At 61.4% G+C, this 18,956-nt stretch overlaps 2 protein-coding genes across 2 annotated transcripts in view; one reads left to right on the top strand and one right to left on the bottom strand.

The window, feature by feature from the left end:
* The window catches only part of RPL22 (ribosomal protein L22), a 5,262-nt gene extending 1,737 nt beyond the window's left edge, over nucleotides 1–3,525 (bottom strand). The window contains exons 1-3 of the mRNA XM_014952040.1: nucleotides 3,472–3,525; nucleotides 2,069–2,173; nucleotides 804–928 (exon numbers count right to left, since the gene is read on the bottom strand). Coding sequence (XP_014807526.1) covers nucleotides 804–928; nucleotides 2,069–2,173; nucleotides 3,472–3,483 — 242 coding nt within the window. The 5' untranslated portion in view covers nucleotides 3,484–3,525. The remainder of the gene's footprint in view (nucleotides 1–803; nucleotides 929–2,068; nucleotides 2,174–3,471) is intronic.
* A 2,389-nt stretch (nucleotides 3,526–5,914) lies between these two features.
* On the top strand, nucleotides 5,915–16,708 carry RNF207 (ring finger protein 207). The gene is made up of 18 exons (XM_014952020.1): nucleotides 5,915–6,002; nucleotides 6,583–6,773; nucleotides 6,990–7,122; nucleotides 7,214–7,358; nucleotides 8,161–8,242; nucleotides 8,313–8,388; nucleotides 8,492–8,617; nucleotides 8,771–8,817; nucleotides 8,950–9,022; nucleotides 9,118–9,186; nucleotides 9,344–9,412; nucleotides 9,528–9,649; nucleotides 14,051–14,231; nucleotides 14,989–15,174; nucleotides 15,261–15,312; nucleotides 15,411–15,528; nucleotides 16,152–16,232; nucleotides 16,304–16,708. The coding sequence occupies exons 2-18, from the start codon at nucleotides 6,583–6,585 to the stop codon at nucleotides 16,482–16,484; spliced, it is 1,932 nt and encodes a 643-aa protein (XP_014807506.1). The 5' UTR covers nucleotides 5,915–6,002; the 3' UTR covers nucleotides 16,485–16,708.
* The last annotated feature ends 2,248 nt before the right edge of the window (nucleotides 16,709–18,956 follow it).

Consider the following 18,956-nt stretch of genomic DNA (forward strand, 5'->3'; position numbering starts at 1 on the left):
TCTAGGTTGGAAGAGACCCTTGGGATCATCGAGTCCAACCATCTCCCCTACTCTACAAAGTCCTCCCCTACACCATGTCCCTCAGCACTGCATCTAAACGGCCCTTAAACACAGCCAGGGATGGGGACTCCACCCCCTCCCTGGGCAGCCTGTTCCAATGCCCGACCACTCTTTCGGTGACAAATTCCTTCCTAATGTTCAATCTAAACCTCCCCTGTTGGAGCTTGAAGCCATTCCCTCTCGTTCTGTCACTAATTACCTGGGAGAAGAGACCAGCACCAACCTCTCTACAGTGTCCTTTCACAAAGTTGTAGAGAGTGATGAGGTCTCCCCTCAGCCTCCTCTTCCTCAGACTAAACAGCCCCAACTCCCTCAGCCGCTCCTCATACGATTTGTTTTCCAGCCCCCTCACCAGCTTCGTTGCCCTCCTCTGCCCTCGCTCCAGCACCTCCAGATCTCTCTTGGATTGAGGTGCCCAAAACTGGACACAAGACTCCAGGTGTGGCCTCCCCAGTGCTGAGTACAGGGGCACAATCACCTCCCTACTTCTGCTGGTCACACTATTTTTGATACAAGCCAGGATGCCATTGGCTTTCTTGCCCCCCTGGGCACACGGCCGGCTCATCTTCAGCCCTTTGTCAACTAGAACCCCCAGGTCTCTTCCTTCCAGGCATCTTAAAGGTCCTTCCCAACCTGAAGGACTATGTCACCTCCCGCTGAGGGCCGGTTGCTCTGGGCACCGGGAGCAGCCCCGGGATGGCACCCGGCACCGCCGGGACACGGGGGCTCCCCCACCACCTCACCTCTTGGAGAACGGGACCTCCGACGTGACCGTGATCTTGCTCTTGCTCCTCTCAATGGTCACCACACCCCCACCCAGGTTTCCTGCTTTGCCGTTCACCTTGATCCTCTCCTGCAGGAACTGCTCCTGTAAGAGAGGAACGCGCCGCTGAGCTGGGGCCACCAGCTCCTGCTGGACAAGGCCTCCCCCACCAGCCTGTGCCCGGCCTCTGGCTTTTTGTTAGAGCTGGGGGAGAGCAAGGAGTGCTGTTGTGTCCAAGGGAATCATAGAATCATAGAATGGTCTAGGTTGGAAGCGACCTTAAAGATCATCTAGTCCAACCATCAACCTAACTCTGACAAAAAAATAAATAAGAAATAAGCAATCAAAAAGAAATCACTAAACCATATTCTTGAGGACCGTGTCAACCCCTCTTTTGAACACCTCCAGGGATGGTGCCTCAACCACTCCCCTGGGCAGCCCATTCCAATGCTGGATAACCCTTTCACTGAAGAAATGTTTCCTAATCTCCGATCTAAACCTCCCCTGGCGCAACTGGAGGCCATTTCCCCTTGTCCTATCTCCTGGGACTTGGGAGACGAGACCAACCCCCGCTTCTCTCCACCCCCCTTCAGGGAGTTACAGCAGAGGGAAGCCACCTTCCTGCAGGTTGGAAGGTCCCGAGCCTGATGGTGCTCTCCACAATTAACCCGACCAGCCCATTCAGACCTGCACATAAGTGCGGTTCTCAAGCCCAAATACATCAGATTAACAAAGCAGGGACACGTTTCCTGCCTTCCATGGAGGGACAGTGGGGGTAGGATCCTGCAGGCACACCTGGGTCAGCCCCACACTCCAAACCCAGGCTCCAGCACAGTTTTGAGTGAAAACAGGTTCATCACGGAGCACTCAAACGCAGCGCTTCCTGCCCTCCCCATTCCTCACAGCGTGCCAGGACACTCCCCCCTCGAGGGATGGATGGCACCACCGCTTGACAGGCAGGGAAAATGTTTATGCTTTAACCACGAAGAGTTTTAAAACAATAAACATCTGGCAGCCTCGGGCTCCCTTTGTCTGCAGGGTGCTTCCCAGCGCTGCAGGCTTTTACGCTGCGCCGCGGTGAGGGGCACAACCAGAGAGCAGGGGGATGGGGGCAACCAGGGCCGTGCCAGCCAACAGGCTGGTGGGAGCAGAACCAGAAGCCCCCCCTCCCCCAAAAAACACCCAGTGGGGGCAGCCGGGGCCACCTCACCGGCTCCCGTGGCAGCGGGGAGGCCCCACACTCACAAAGTTGGCGGCGTCCATGATACCATCCTCCACGGGGTGGGTGCAGTCCAGGGTAAACTTCAACACCTGCTTCTTTTTTTTGCCACCTTTCGCTGCGGGCTTCTTCTGCAGCGGGGGGAAAAGGGAAAGAAAGAGAGAGAAAAAGAGAGAGGTGAGGCATCTGCTGCTGGCAACGGGGAGGAGAGAGGGGGGCAAACAGAATCACAGAATGCTATGGGGTTGGAAGGGACCTCTGGGGATCATCCAGTCCAACCCCCGGCCAGAGCAGGTCCCACAGGAACGTGTCCAGGTGGGGTTTTGAATGTCTCCAGAGAAGGAGACTTCACCACCTCCCTGGGCAGCCTCTTCCAGGGCTCTGCCACCCTCAAAGGGAAGACGTTCCTCCTCATGTTTACCGAATCACAGAATCTTCTAGGTTGGAAGGGACCTTAAAGATCATCTTGTCCAACCCTCAACCTAACCTAACAAAAATAGTCACCCACACAACAAACAAGGAGCATCATCACTAAACCCTATCTCCCAGCACTACATCAACCCCTCTTTTGAACACCTCCAGGGATGGGGCCTCAACCACCTCCCTGGGCAGCCCATTCCAATGGCTGAGAACCCTTTCCGTGAAAACATTTTTCCCAATATCCAGCCTGAACCTCCCCTGGCGTAACTTGAGGCCATTTCCTCTCGTCCTGTCGCCTGTGACTTGGGAGAAGAGACCGACCCCCACCTCTCTACACCCTCCTTTCAGGGAGTTGGAGAGAGCAATAAGGTCTCTCCTCAGCCTCCTCTTCTCCAGGCTGAATAACCCCAGTTCCCTCAGCCTCTCCTCATCAGACTTATTCTCCAGACCCCTCACCAGCTTTGTCGCCCTTCTCTGGACCCGCTCCAGCCCCTCAATGTAACTTCTGTATTCAAGACAGAACTTGTTATATTCAATTTTGTGCCCGTTTCCTCTTGTCCCATCCCTGGGCAGCGTTGAAAAAAGCCTGGCCCCATCCTCCTGACACCCACCCTTGAAGTATTTATAGGCATTGATCACATCCCCCCTCAGCCTTCTCTTCTCCAGACTAAAAAGCCCCAAGTCTTTCCTCAGCGAGGGGACGGGATGCGAGGGGACGGGGCCACGTTCCGGGCTGGGGGTGGGAGGAAACGGAAAGGGGTTTGGGCCAGGATTCGGGGTGTGGGGAGAGAGAAAGAAAGGCCTCCCACATCCCTCCACGCCTGGGCGGGCTAGGCCCTATGGAGGCCCAGACCCTGTGGAGGCCCAGCCCGCACGTGTAGGCCCCGGAAGGGAAAAAAGCGGGGAAGGAGGGAAATAAATGGGGGAAATAAGGTGCGGGGATGGCGGAAAAGGAGGTTTTGAGGGGGAACCGAGCTCGACCAGGCGGCCACCGGCGGCGGAGACTCACCACGGGCGCCATGGCGGCTCCAGCGAAGGGGCAAAAAGGGGGGGGGGGGCAGCAGCCAGGGATCAGAGGATCGGGGTCGGCAGGGCCCGGGGGTCAGGAGGTTGGAGGACTGGGGGCATCAGGGGACCAGGGACAGCAGGGATCAGAGGGTCATGGTCAGCAGGGACTGGGGATCAGGGAACTGGGGGATCAGGAGGATGGAGGACTGGAGGCATCAGGGACAGCAGGGACCAGGGATCACGGAATTGGGGGATCAGGAGGATGGAGAACTAGGGACATCAGGGGACCAGGGATCAGGGACCAGGGGGATCAGGAGGATGGAGAACTGGGGGCATCAGGGGTCCAGGGAACTGGGGGATCAGGAGGATGGAGAACTGGGGGCATCAGGGGTCCAGGGAACTGGGGGATCAGGAGGATGGAGAACTGGGGGCATCAGGGGTCCAGGGAACTGGGGGATCAGGAGGATGGAGAACTGGGGGATCAAGGGACCAGGGATCAATAGATCAGGGCCAGCAGCAGCCAGGGATCAGAGGATCATGGGATCAGGAGGTTGGAGGACTGGGGACATCAGGGGACCAGGGATCAGAGGGTCGGGGCCAGCAGGGACTGAGGATCAGAAGATCAAGGGATCAGGAGGATGGAGGTCTGGGGGCATCAGGGGACCAGGGCCAGCAGGGACCAGGGATCAGGGAACTGGGGGATCAGAAGGATGGAGGAGTGGGGACATCCGGGGACCAGGGAACTGGGGGATCAGGAGGAATGGAAACTAGGGACATCAGGGGACCAGGGACAGCAGGGATTAGGGAACTTGGGGATCAGGAGGATGGAGAAATGGGGGCGTCAGGGCACCAGGGCCAGCAGGGATCAGGGAACTGGGGGATCAGGAGGATGGAGGACTGGGGGCATCAGGGGACCAGGGCCAGCAGGGTCCAAGGATCAGGAAACTGGGGGATCAGGAGGATGGAGAACTGGGGGATCAGGGGACCAGGGATCAATAGATCAGGGCTAGCAGCAGCCAGGGATCAGACAATCGGGAGATCAGGAGGTTGGAGAAGTGGGGACATTAGGGGACCAGGGACAGCAGGGACCAGGGATCAGGAGGTTGTGGCCAGCAGGGACTGGGGATCAGGGAACTGGGGGAGCAGGAGGATGGAGGACTGGGGGCATCAGGGGACAGCAGGGACCAGGGATCCATCTGGCGAGGGCTAAGAGGTTGGGGCTCTCTGGAGCACCCCAAGGTGCCTGCAGGGTGCACATGTCCCTGCACCCCAGTCACTGCCTGCTGGAGCCCCCCTGAACCCCAGGGTGCCTCACTGCCTGTGGGGTACACGTGTCCCTGCACCCCACTCACTGCCCACGGGGTGCACCTCCACCCCCTGGGGATCATCACCAGGGCACAGAAGGGGATCGAGGCCAGCATGGACCAGGGATCAGGGAAGTGGGGGATCAGGAGGATGGAGAACTGGGGGATCAGGGGACCAGGGATCAATAGATCAGGGCTAGCAGCAGCCAGGGATCAGACAATCGGGAGATCAGGAGGTTGGAGAAGTGGGGACATTAGGGGACCAGGGACAGCAGGGACCAGGGATCAGGAGGTTGTGGCCAGCAGGGACTGGGGATCAGGGAACTGGGGGAGCAGGAGGATGGAGGACTGGGGGCATCAGGGGACAGCAGGGACCAGGGATCCATCTGGCGAGGGCTAAGAGGTTGGGGCTCTCTGGAGCACCCCAAGGTGCCTGCAGGGTGCACATGTCCCTGCACCCCAGTCACTGCCTGCTGGAGCCCCCCTGAACCCCAGGGTGCCTCACTGCCTGTGGGGTACACGTGTCCCTGCACCCCACTCACTGCCCACGGGGTGCACCTCCACCCCCTGGGGATCATCACCAGGGCACAGGGATGCCCGTGTCACAGAATCACAGAATCTTCTAGGTTGGAAGGGACCTCAAAGATCATCTTGTCCAACCGTCAACCTAACTGACAAAAATAGACACCCACACAACATGGCCAGCAGTGACTGGGGATCAGGGAACTGGGGGATCAGGAGGATGGAGGACTGGGGGCATCCAGGGACAGCAGGGACCAGTGATCCATCTGGCGGGGTCTGAGGGATTGGAGCTCTCTGGAGCACCCCAGGGTGCCTGCGGGGTGCACATGTCCCTGCACCCCAGTCACTGCCTCCTGGAGCCCCCCTGAACCCCAGGGTACCTCACTGCCTGTGGCAGTGTCCCTGCACCCCACTCACTGCCCATGGGGGTGCACCCCCACCCCCTGGGGATCATCACCAGGGCACAGGGATGCCCACCAGGGCCACGCCGTCCGGTGTCCCCACACCCCCACAGGGCTGTCCCCTGCCACCGAGCGCTCCGGGGGCTATTTTTGGGCCGTGGCGTGGCAGCCACCCGGCAGTGCCAGGGGGGCCCCGCGTCACGGGGGCCGCGGCATCGCTCTCATTCCAGCCGGCGCACGGGGAGCAGCGGCACGGCTCGGCACGGCACGGCACGGCCGGTCCCCCGCCTGACAGACGGGGAGAGGTAAAGCCTTCACCCTGGCCACGGTGCCCCCCCTTTTCTCTTGGGGCTCCCCAGCACGTGGGGCGACTGGGCTGGCTTCGCTGCCGGGATGCCACCTTCGTAGGGGACACCCCAGGGGAAGGGACACCCCATGGTGGAGGATGCTCCCTCCTGGGGGGGCCACCAAGCCCTGGAGCATCCCCCACCCCTGTTCTGGGGGACACTCTGCTGCAGGGGATGCTCCTTGGAGGGGGACACCCCATCCCAGAGGATGCTCCTTGGAGGGGGACACCCCATCCCAGGGGGAGGCTCCTTTGAAGGGGACACCCCATCCCAGGGGGCTCCTGGTGCCCACCCAGGGGGACACCCCTCTGCTGGGGCCATCCCACCCACCCCTGCTGCCCCCCACCCGAGGGAAGGGGGGCGTTTGGGGCAGCTCGTGCCACGCTGCTCATAACCTAAAAATAGGTGGCTGCTGGCAGAGCCCAGGGGCAGGGTCCGTCCTTTGCAGGGTGGCCACGGCTCTGGTGCCAAGCGGGGCTCCCCGGGCACAGGGGGTGAAGCGGGGTGCAGGAGGGGGGGGCAACTCTCTGCCCTGCAGATGGCCGGGGGCATCTTCTCCCCGCTGGGGACCTGCTCGGAGCTGGAGAAGGCCAACTGCCACCCTCTGGTCTGCCTGCTCTGCCACGAGCCCTACCAGCACCCCTGCCTGCTCGACTGCTACCACAACTTCTGTGCCAGCTGCCTGCGGGGCCGTGCCAGCGACGGCCGCTTGCGCTGCCCACTCTGCGGGTAAGGGACCCCCCCTGCCCGGGTTGGGGGGGACACGGGGGACAGGGCACGCAGCACACGGCCGGCAACCCCTCGTGGCACTGCTCCCTGTGCCCACAGAGCTGCCCCCACCTGCCCTGGGTGGGTATCCCCATCCCAATCCCACCTCCATCCCCATCCCAATCCCACTTCCATCCCCATCCCAATCCCACCTCCATCCCCACCCCGACCCCGCAGGCACCCCTCGGTGGTGAGGGGGGGCACAGGGTTGCCCCCCGTGGACCGGCTCCTGCAGTTCCTGGTGGACAGCTCGGCCGACGGCGAGGAGGACGTGCAGTGTGCCAACTGCGACCGGCGCTGTGCCAAGGCGGTGAGGGCAAGGGGGGGTGTGCGGGCAGGGGGACCCCCGCCGGAGCCGTGCCCACCACCAGCCACCCCCCTCACACACCCTGCCCGCACAGGAGCTGGACACCATGTACTTCTGCAACACCTGCGGGCAGCCCCTCTGCGCCCCGTGCCGCGAGGAGACACACCGTGCCAAGATGTTCGCCCGCCATGAGATCGTCTCCCTCTCCAAGCGCACCAAGGACATCCACAAGAAGTGCCGTGAGTGCCGTGCCATATCGTGCCGTGCTGCACCATGCCATGCCATGCCATGCTCTACCGTGCCATGCCATGCTGTGCCCTGCCAGGCTGCAATGTGCTGCACCATACCATGCTGTGTTCTGCCATGCTAACCATGCCATGCTGTGTTTTGCCATGCTGAACCATGCCATGCCAGGCTGCAATGTGCTGCACCATGCCATGCCATGCTGTGCTCGGCCATGCTGAACCATGCCATGCCATGCTGTGCCAGGCTGCAATGTGCTGCACCATGCCATGCCATGCTGAACCATGCCATGCTGAACTATACCATACCGTGCCAGGCTGCAATGTTCTGCACCATACCATGCTGCACCATGCCATGCTGTGCTCTGCCACGCTGAACCATGCCATGCCATGCCAGGCTGCAATGTGCTGCACCATGCCATGCTGAACCATGCTATGCCATGCCACGCTGTAATGTGCTGCACCATGCCATGCTGCACCATGCCATGCCATGCCATGCTGTGCTCTGCCATGCTGAACCATGCCATGCCATGCTGTGCCAGGCTGCAGTGTGCTGCACCATACCATGCTGCACCATGCCATGCCATGCTGTGCCATGCTGCAATGTGCTGCACCATGCCATGCCATTCTGAATCATGCCATGCCATGCCTTGAGAGGCTGCAATGTGCTGCACCATGCCATGCCATGCTGAATCATGCCATGCCGTGCCATGCCATGCCAGGCTGCAATGTGCTGCACCATGCCACGCTGAACCATGCCGTGCCGTGCCAGGCTGCCCGATGTCCCTGTCCCTTGCAGCGCTGCACGAGGAGCCCTACATCATGTTCTCCACCGAGAAGAAGTCCATGCTCTGCATCAACTGCTTCAGGGACATGCAGGGGTGAGCAGCCCTGGCCCCGTGCGCGCCCTGTACCTCCTCCCATCCCGTGCCCTGACGGCCGTGCCCGCAGGGAGAGCCGGGCACACTGCATCGACATCGAGACGGCGTACATGCAGGGCTGCGAGCGGCTGGACCAGGCAGTGATGGTGGGCAAGCGGGTCTCGGTGGCGGGGAGTGGGGGCACGGGGGGGGGGTGGTGATGCCCGCAGCGCCGCAGCCCCCCTGCTGCCCCCCCTCAACCCCGGGCAGGCCGTGAAGGAGCTGCAGACCTCCACGCGGGAGGCCATCGTCCTCCTCAAGGCCATGATCGAGGAGGTGCGCAACAGTGCCAGCGAGGAGGAGGCAGCCATCAACTCCCTCTTCGGCCGCATGCAGGTGTGGGGCAACCACCTGCACGTCGTGCCCTGCACCCACGGGTGCCCAACGTGTGGGCAGGGCAGAGCTGGGGGGGTAGGAGGGGGTCGGGGTGGCCGTGGGATGGGCAGCAGCCACAGGACACAAGGCAGGACACCATCATACCATTTGCAGGAGCAGCTCTCTGAGAGGAAGAAGACGCTCCTGAAAGCCGTTCAGAGGTGAGGGGCTGCAGACCGAGCCACCTCCCGGGGGGGGTGTCCCTCCATCTCGGGGTGTTTTGGGGTGCCCTGGGGCTGGATGGCTCCCCGGTGCCCCCGTAAGGGCTGTGCCATGTCCCCGCTCTGCTGCAGCCAGCACGAGGAGAAGGAGAAGGCCTTCAAGGAGCAGCTCGCCCACCTCGCCTCCCTGCTGCCCACCCTGCAGGTAGGGCACCAGGCTGGGCAGGGGTGCCCTGGCGCAGGAGCTGGGCTGCCCCAGCACCACGGGGTGCTGATGGTGACCCCCCCACACACACACAGGTCCACCTGGTGACCTGCTCAGCCTTCCTGAGCTCCGCCAACAAAGCCGAGTTCCTGGACCTGGGCTACGTGAGTGGTGCCAGCGCTGCGGGATGGTGGCAGCATCCCGCCGTGGGGCTGGGGGACACCACTGTGCCCCACTGCAGTGCTGGGAGGGGGGGTCCTGGTGCCACCCTGGGGTGGTGCCAGGCTCCTGGGTGCCCCTCACCCCACCGCTACCTTTCAGCAACTGATGGAGAGGCTGCAGAGGATCGTCAAGCTGCCGCACCGCCTGCGCCCAGCCCAGACCAGCAAGGTAGAGCCCTGCCACCCACCCGGGGTCAAGCCCCTGCCCGCAGCACCCCACGGGCAGCCCTGGTGGCTGGTTCTGCCCCATCCCCAGCCACACGCACCCCCATCTCGCCCCCCAGATCAACAGCGAGTACCGGGCAGAGTTTGCCCGCTGCCTGGAGCCCCTGCTGATGCTCAGCCCCCGCCGCTCCGTGGTGGGCAGCGCTGGCACCATTGGTCCTGGCATCGCCGGCGCAAACATGTGAGGTGCTGGGATCGCAGCGGGGGCACATCCTGCCACGTGTTCCCCCTCATCCTCCCCCCCGGGCATCCCAATGGGGCCCCCACGGTGCCAAGCTTGCCCCCGCTGCTGCCCTTGAGCCTGTCAACTCGGCGGGGACATGGCAGAACACAGCTGTGCTGACGAGCGACAGGCACGGGGGCTTCAAGTGACACTTCTGGGAAGTGGGGCGGGCAGTGGGGCACCCAGGCGAGCCAGCACCCGGTTCCCCAAGCCTGGCCCCCCCGCCACTGGCCGTCCCCAGAGAGCATTGTCCCCTCTGCCGCGGGTGCTGTGCCGGGGCCAGCTCCCGCTCGCCCGCACGCCCGCGGCGCCGCAACCTCTTTGCCCGCCACTATTTTTATCAGAATTTCAGGGAATTGCCCGGCCGTTCCTCACCCGGGGATATATTTAGGCCCGTTGATGTCACGGCGACGCTGGCTCTGCCAGGCGCTCCCGGCCGGAGAGGACAAACGGGCGCTGCTGCCCCATGGGCACCGCTCCTCGCCCCCGGCCGGGCTCGGCACCGCAGGGCGGCTGAGCTCCGGGGGGCTGCCAGCCCCGGCGCGGGCAGGGGGAGCGCGGCGTTGTACGGTAGGACCGACGGCGGTGGGGCAGCAGAGCCGGGGCGGTGGGAAGCGTGGGGAGGCTGTGGGGTCTGGAGAAGAAGTCTGATGAGGAGAGGCTGAGGGAACTGGGGTTATTCAGCCTGGAGAAGAGGAGGCTGAGGGGAGACCTTCTTGCTCTCTCCAACTCCCTGAAAGGAGGGTGTAGAGAGGTGGGGGTCGGTCTCTTCTCCCAAGTCACAGGCGACAGGACGAGAGGAAATGGCCTCAAGTTACACCAGGGGAGGTTCAGGCTGGATATTGGGAAAAAACCATGCTGTGTTCTGCCATGCTAACCATGCCATGCTGTGTTTTGCCATGCTGAACCATGCCATGCCAGGCTGCAATGTGCTGCACCATACCATGCTGTGTTCTGCCATGCTAACCATGCCATGCTGTGTTTTGCCATGCTGAACCATGCCATGCCAGGCTGCAATGTGCTGCACCATGCCATGCTGAACCATGCTATGCCATGCCACGCTGTAATGTGCTGCACCATGCCATGCTGCACCATGCCATGCCATGCCATGCTGTGCTCTGCCATGCTGAACCATGCCATGCCATGCTGTGCCAGGCTGCAGTGTGCTGCACCATACCATGCTGCACCATGCCATGCCATGCTGTGCCATGCTGCAATGTGCTGCACCATGCCATGCCATTCTGAATCATGCCATGCCATGCCTTGCGAGGCTGCAATGTGCTGCACCATGCCATGCCATGCTGAATCATGCCATGCCGTGCCATGCCATGCCAGGCTGCAATGTGCTGCACCATGCCACGCTGAACCATGCCGTGCCGTGCCAGGCTGCCCGATGTCCCTGTCCCTTGCAGCGCTGCACGAGGAGCCCTACATCATGTTCTCCACCGAGAAGAAGTCCATGCTCTGCATCAACTGCTTCAGGGACATGCAGGGGTGAGCAGCCCTGGCCCCGTGCGCGCCCTGTACCTCCTCCCATCCCGTGCCCTGACGGCCGTGCCCGCAGGGAGAGCCGGGCACACTGCATCGACATCGAGACGGCGTACATGCAGGGCTGCGAGCGGCTGGACCAGGCAGTGATGGTGGGCAAGCGGGTCTCGGTGGCGGGGAGTGGGGGCACGGGGGGGGTGTGGTGATGCCCGCAGCGCCGCAGCCCCCCTGCTGCCCCCCCTCAACCCCGGGCAGGCCGTGAAGGAGCTGCAGACCTCCACGCGGGAGGCCATCGTCCTCCTCAAGGCCATGATCGAGGAGGTGCGCAACAGTGCCAGCGAGGAGGAGGCAGCCATCAACTCCCTCTTCGGCCGCATGCAGGTGTGGGGCAACCACCTGCACGTCGTGCCCTGCACCCACGGGTGCCCAACGTGTGGGCAGGGCAGAGCTGGGGGGGTAGGAGGGGGTCGGGGTGGCCATGGGATGGGCAGCAGCCACAGGACACAAGGCAGGACACCATCATACCATTTGCAGGAGCAGCTCTCTGAGAGGAAGAAGACGCTCCTGAAAGCCGTTCAGAGGTGAGGGGCTGCAGACCGAGCCACCTCCCGGGGGGGGTGTCCCTCCATCTCGGGGTGTTTTGGGGTGCCCTGGGGCTGGATGGCTCCCCGGTGCCCCCGTAAGGGCTGTGCCATGTCCCCGCTCTGCTGCAGCCAGCACGAGGAGAAGGAGAAGGCCTTCAAGGAGCAGCTCGCCCACCTCGCCTCCCTGCTGCCCACCCTGCAGGTAGGGCACCAGGCTGGGCAGGGGTGCCCTGGCGCAGGAGCTGGGCTGCCCCAGCACCACGGGGTGCTGATGGTGACCCCCCTACACACACACAGGTCCACCTGGTGACCTGCTCAGCCTTCCTGAGCTCCGCCAACAAAGCTGAGTTCCTGGACCTGGGCTACGTGAGTGGTGCCAGCGCTGCGGGATGGTGGCAGCATCCCGCCGTGGGGCTGGGGGACACCACTGTGCCCCACTGCAGTGCTGGGAGGGGGGGTCCTGGTGCCACCCTGGGGTGGTGCCAGGCTCCTGGGTGCCCCTCACCCCACCGCTACCTTTCAGCAACTGATGGAGAGGCTGCAGAGGATCGTCAAGCTGCCGCACCGCCTGCGCCCAGCCCAGACCAGCAAGGTAGAGCCCTGCCACCCACCCGGGGTCAAGCCCCTGCCCGCAGCACCCCACGGGCAGCCCTGGTGGCTGGTTCTGCCCCATCCCCAGCCACACGCACCCCCATCTCGCCCCCCAGATCAACAGCGAGTACCGGGCAGAGTTTGCCCGCTGCCTGGAGCCCCTGCTGATGCTCAGCCCCCGCCGCTCCGTGGTGGGCAGCGCTGGCACCATTGGTCCTGGCATCGCCGGCGCAAACATGTGAGGTGCTGGGATCGCAGCGGGGGCACATCCTGCCACGTGTTCCCCCTCATCCTCCCCCCCGGGCATCCCAATGGGGCCCCCACGGTGCCAAGCTTGCCCCCGCTGCTGCCCTTGAGCCTGTCAACTCGGCGGGGACATGGCAGAACACAGCTGTGCTGACGAGCGACAGGCACGGGGGCTTCAAGTGACACTTCTGGGAAGTGGGGCGGGCAGTGGGGCACCCAGGCGAGCCAGCACCCGGTTCCCCAAGCCTGGCCCCCCCGCCACCGGCCGTCCCCAGAGAGCATTGTCCCCTCTGCGGCGGGTGCTGTGCCGGGGCCAGCTCCCGCTCGCCCGCACGCCCGCGGCGCCGCAACCTCTTTGCCCGCCACTATTTTTATCAGAATTTCAGGGAATTGCCCGGCCGTTCCTCACCCGGGGATATATTTAGGCCCGTTGATGTCACGGCGACGCTGGCTCTGCCAGGCGCTCCCGGCCGGAGAGGACAAACGGGCGCTGCTGCCCCATGGGCACCGCTCCTCGCCCCCGGCCGGGCTCGGCACCGCAGGGCGGCTGAGCTCCGGGGGGCTGCCAGCCCCGGCGCGGGCAGGGGGAGCGCGGCGTTGTACGGTAGGACCGACGGCGGTGGGGCAGCAGAGCCGGGGCGGTGGGAAGCGTGGGGAGGCTGTGGGGTCTGGAGAAGAAGTCTGATGAGGAGAGGCTGAGGGAACTGGGGGTATTCAGCCTGGAGAAGGGGAGGCTGAGGGGAGACCTTCTCGCTCTCTCCAACTCCCTGAAAGGAGGGTGTAGAGAGGGGGGGGTCGGTCTCTTCTCCCAAGTCACAGGCGACAGGACGAGAGGAAATGGCCTCAAGTTACACCAGGGGAGGTTCAGGCTGGATATTGGGAAAAATGTTTTCACCCAAAGGGTTCTCAGCCATTGGAATGGGCTGCCCAGGGAGGGGGTTGAGGCCCCATCCCTGGAGGTGTTCAAAAGAGGGGTTGATGTAGTGCTGGGAGATAGGGTTTAGTGATGATGCTCCTTGTTTGTTGTGTGGGTGTCTATTTTTGTCAGTTAGGTTGACGGTTGGACAAGATGATCTTTAAGGTCCCTTCCAACCTAGAAGATTCTGTGATTCTGTGAATGGGGGGAGATGCAAGGGCAGCATCAGCGGGCACCCACCAAGGGGCCAGGAGATTGCCTTCAGAGCCTGGGGTGCGCCAAGCTCAGCTCCTGCCTTCTCCCCACCAAAGCTGGGAGCGTGGGGAGTAGCAGCCTACAGAAAGCTGACTTTTGGGGCAGCAAAGGCACCTCCGACTAACCCCATTGTGCCAGGGAAGGGAGGTGTGGGGCTGGCACGTCCCCAGGCTCCCCGGGGGCGAGGGGCGGTGGGGCTGAGCCGGCGGCCGTGGCCCCTGGCACCTCGCCCCCGCTGCTGCTCGCCTGCAGCGCGCCGCTGTCGCCCTCCCCACGCAGGATCCCTGGTGGCCAATGCTCCAAGACCCTCATGGTGCCCGGCTGTCCCCCCGCCGGCGATAAAATGTCCATGGTGAGGAAGCCGACGATGCACCGGTACATCAGCACCAAGGTCCTGCTGGCAGAGGGGCGAGAGACCCCCTTCGCCGAGCACTGCCGCAACTACGAGAACACCTACCGGGTAGGGAGCGAGGGTCTGGATGGGATGGGATGGGATGGGATGGGATGGGGAGGTGCTGCTCACGCCACCGTTGCCCCCTCGACCCTCTTGTGCCTCTGTACTGGGCACTGGTGAGGCCTCACCTCGAGTACTGTGTTCAGTTCTGGGCCCCTCACTACAGGAAAGACATTGAAGTGCTGGATTGTGTCCAGAGGAGAGCCACCAAGCTGGGGAGGGGTCTGGAGAACAAGTCCTATGAGGAGAGGCTGAGGGAACTAGGCATGTTTAGTTTGGAGAAGAGGAGGCTGAGGGGAGACCTCATTGCCCTCTACAACTACCTGAAAGGAGGGTGTAGAGAGGCAGGTGTTGGCCTCTTCTCCCAAAGGACGAACGACAAGACCAGAGGAAATGGTCTGAAGTTGGGGCAGGGGAGATTTAGATTAGATATTAGAAAGAATTACTTTACTGAGAGAGTGGTCAGGCCCTGGAACAGCCTGCCCAGGGAGGTGGTGGAGTCACCATCCCTGGAGGTATTTAAGAAACGTATAGACGTGGCTCTTCAGGGCATGCTCCAGTGCCCAAGGTTATTGCTTTATGGTGAGGTGTTGAGTGTGGGGTTTAGTTGGTGGGTGCGGTGGTTTTGGTGGGCGTTTGGTGTGGTGTGTTTTGTATTTGTTTGGTTTTTTGGTTTGTTTTTTTTTTTTTTTGTGGTTGGACTCGATGATCTCAGAGGTCCCTTCCAACCACTAAGATTCTGTGATTCTGTGACCCCCTGCAGATGCTGCAGACGGAGATCCAGGGCCTGAAGGACCAGGTGCAGGAGCTGCACCGCGACCTCACCAAGCACCACTCGCTCATCAAGACGGAGATCATGAGCGAGATCCTGCAGAAGTCCCTGCAGATGGACGTGCAGATCGCCGCTCACTACTCGGCCGTGGAGATGATGCGCAGCGTCTTCGAGGAGGTACGGCCGGCCCGTCCCACCACAGCAGGGTTCCCCCCCCAGTGCCACGCCACGGCACGCTGCCCGGCTCCCTGTCCCCCTTCCAGGTCTGGGAGGAGACGTACCAGCGGGTGGCAAACGAGCAGGAGATCTATGAAGGTACCGGTGACCCTATTCCCCCAGCCCCGAGCCCCCCCCCATGTCTGCTGAAAGGTGGGGGGCTGCCGTGGCCACAGCCTGCTCCTCTCACCCCCCAGCCCAGCTCCACGACCTGCTGCAGCTGCGGCAGGAGAACAGCTGCCTGACCACCATCACCAAGCAGATCGCACCCTATGTCCGCTCCATCGCCAAGGTGAAGGAGAGGCTGGAGCCCAGGTGAGAGTGCTGTGTCCAGTTTTGGGCCCCCTACCATAAAAAAGACATCGAGGTGCTGGAGTGGGTCCAGAGAAGGGTGACAAAGCTGGTGAGGGGTCTGGAGCACAAGTCTGATGAGGAGAGGCTGAGGGAGCTGGGGGTGTTCAGCCTGGAGAAGAGGAGGCTGAGGGGAGACCTTCTTGCTCTCTCCAACTCCCTGAAAGGAGGGGGTAGAGAGGTGGGGGTCGGTCTCTTCTCCCAAGTCACAGGCGACAGGACGAGAGGAAATGGCCTCAAGTTACACCAGGGGAGGTTCAGGCTGGATATTGGGAAAAATTTTTTCACGGAAAGGGTTCTCAGCCATTGGAATGGGCTGCCCAGGGAGGCGGTTGAGGCCCCATCCCTGGAGGTGTTCAAAAGACGGGTTGATGTAGTGCTGGGAGATAGGGTTTAGTGATGATGCTCCTTGTTTGTTGTGTGGGTGTCTATTTTTGTCAGTTAGGTTGACGGTTGGACAAGATGATCTTTAAGGTCCCTTCCAACCTAGAAGATTCTGTGATTCTGCGAGAGGTGCCAGGGTTTGGGGGGGGGTCTTTTGGGGCCAGGGGGGGACACGGCTGTGGCTCATGCCCATCCCACCACAGGCTGCAGGAGCCCCGGGAGCCCAAGGAGGAACAGGCCCCGATGCTGCTCAAGATCTGCGACGACAGCGAAGGGGCACCAAGGTAGGTGACGGCAAGCACCTGGGTGCCAAATTCCCCCCCGTGCCCCCATCCCAGCCACTGACCCTGCCAAGGTGCCTTCCCTTCCCCAGGGACACCTCACCCCATGGCAAGGAGGGGGGTCCAGCCAGCCCTGGGGAGGGCTGTGAGTCCAGTGGTGCCCCCGGAGACCCCTCCTCACAAAGCAGAGATGGCTCCAGGGGTCAGCAGAAAAGCGGGGCCGAGGGCACTGCCAAGAAAGAGCTCACACCGTAGAGCCCAACACGGAGCACACAAAACCAGTTGGTGCCCAAAAGCCATTGTCAACCAGCTCCTCTTGCCTTGTGCCACGAGTGAGGGCAGGAAGACACGGCCCAGGCACACGGTGACTGCAGCGTACCAAAAGCCTGCCTCTGGGCAACTTTGTTTGTCTCAAATAAGTAATTGTCTTTATTCTCTCCCTCTTGTGTGTTAAAGTGAAATAAAAGGGCGCAAGCACACGTGTCTGCCTGGTTCTGCGGCTCCGGGGCATCCAGCTGCTCTTAAAACCACAAAGTTTGCAGAAATGGGGGGAAAAAAAAACAACCCTCAACAAACCCTGGTGCAGGGTAGAGCCAGGAGCTCACGGCAGGGTCTCAGAGTGTGCTGTGAGCTGCCAGCAGCGGAGCCAAAAGGCAGGCAGGGGACTGGAAATGGGGGGCTCTGTTCCCCAAGTGCCTGGGCCATCAGAAATCCTGCAGACCCCAGCAGGGCAGGCTGTGACAGCCCAGTCCAGCTCGTCACCAAAGGCTCAGCCACCTTCCCCAGCCCCAGAGAGCTCCCCTCTCCTCACCCAGCTTCCAGGAAAGTAAAAAGGTGAGGAGAAGGTGCTGATCCCCAAAGCAGGGAGAGGGCTGTGGGTGAAGTTCACCCCTTTCCTTTGGTGCCAGGGCACCCCACCTCGGGCAGAGCCTGCCCCTGGAATGGGGTGGGAGCCAACACCAGGGTGCTCTCACCAGTTAGCATCGAGGTGCACCCAACTACACAGAATAATCAGAAAATAAAGCTTAGTTTCCATCACCAGCTCACGCCAAACCCCAGCGGCGATCGCTTGCTTTGTTTGTTTTAAAGTGCAGTTGTGCAAGTTCACAGCAGAAATGTTAATGCCTTCCAAAAACAACAAAAAAAAATTAAGTTAATTTTTAACTCGCCTGAGGCACGTTGGTTGGCTACAACGGCAGGTCAGGGACGTCGGCTGCACCAGCCGGTCGCTGCTTCCACGAGGATGTGAGCTGGAGCCACAGAAAAGCCCGAGCAGGAGCCAAGGAGTGACTGTGCAGAGAAACCAGCACTCTCCAGCTGGTGTATTGTCATATTTGCTCTTTTCTCCCAAGCTAAAACCACACTGGGTAAAAGACAAATTGCAGGCAAAGCCCTCAGGCTGATGCTCTGCACAGAACATGCTGCAACACAAAGCTAGTCTGCCAGAGGACAGGCTCTGTGTGGGTGAAGTGAGGGGAGAGGGAGAATTTGCCCCATCTCAGTGGCCGTGCAGCCCCTCGAGTCACCATCCTGCTTCAACACAGCACTGGGCTGGACCAAAAACCCACTGGGAATTGTAGAAGGAAGGATTCCCGTTCCCATGATGTCACCAGCACCTCAAGAGATCTCCAAATAACCACCACACAGAAGTTGGAAATATTTTTTCTTGTTTTTTTATATAAAAAAAAGACCAAAACTAAAGCCATTTCCATCAGTGCCCCCATTCCTGAGCCGTTCCGCAGCACCTTCCCCAAGGAACACCACAAGCCCCCAAGCGTGAACTGACAAGCAACTCCTTTCCATTCCAGCTAGGAAGAATAACCTAAAACTCAAGAAAAACAAGTGAACCTCTTTGGTATATAACGACAGAATAAGTTATACCACAAAGCTCCAGTAGGAACCCATTTCCAAAATGGCAAGGTTTAAAATAGCATTAGCTAGCCAAACTGTCGGCCCCGGCCGCAGAATCTCCTTAAGAAGCACCTCCTGGTCCAGCTGAGATCCCAGGTTTCACCTGGCAGAGCAGGGAGGGATCTCAAGGGCTAAAACCCTCAGCAAATCTGGCAGCTGCAGTTTTTTCTCAGCTCATAAACCCTGGGATCTGTGCAGGAGGGAGGCAGGCTGGCAGAAGTAGGAAGCAGCGCGATTTGGAGGCGGGAAGAGGGAAGAGGTGGTGGCCGGGAGGCTCGGGAAGGCAGCGGCTGGAAGGGTGACTCCTGAACCAAGGAGGGAGGAGGCAGCAGCTCCCTCTCCCACCACATCTCACAGAGCTGAGAGGAAAAGGCTCCCTGTGAAGGGTAACACCGGGGGGGAACCGATGGCTGCCACGCTGCCAGCCCTGGTACAAGCAGGGGGTAGGCACCCCTGGCACCCCGAGAGCTGCAGCTCTGCTCCTGCGAGCTGCCCCGGCACCACAACGGGACCTAAAGAGATTAAAGCCACACTGCCCGGCTCCCCAAGGTCAAAAAGCTTTAAAATCGAGTGACGCCACAGGAACAATCCTCTGAGGGGCACCTTTCCTGCGTGGGAGGGGGGTGGGCAGAGCTGTTTTTGGGAAAAACCAGTCCGGAGGCGTCTCAGAAGAATCCAGCTGCTGCAGGCAGGAGGGCTCCATTCTCTTTAGGGTCGCTACAGGCTAAGTTATCTGGAAGATCCCTGAATGTGCAACGAAGGAATTATCTCAAGGAGGACAAACGAGCTTCTGTGTGACCCGGCAGGCCCCCAGCT

This window comes from Calidris pugnax, unplaced genomic scaffold (assembly GCF_001431845.1).
Source record: "Calidris pugnax isolate Ruff unplaced genomic scaffold, ASM143184v1 scaffold161, whole genome shotgun sequence".
Taxonomy (NCBI): domain Eukaryota; kingdom Metazoa; phylum Chordata; class Aves; order Charadriiformes; family Scolopacidae; genus Calidris; species Calidris pugnax.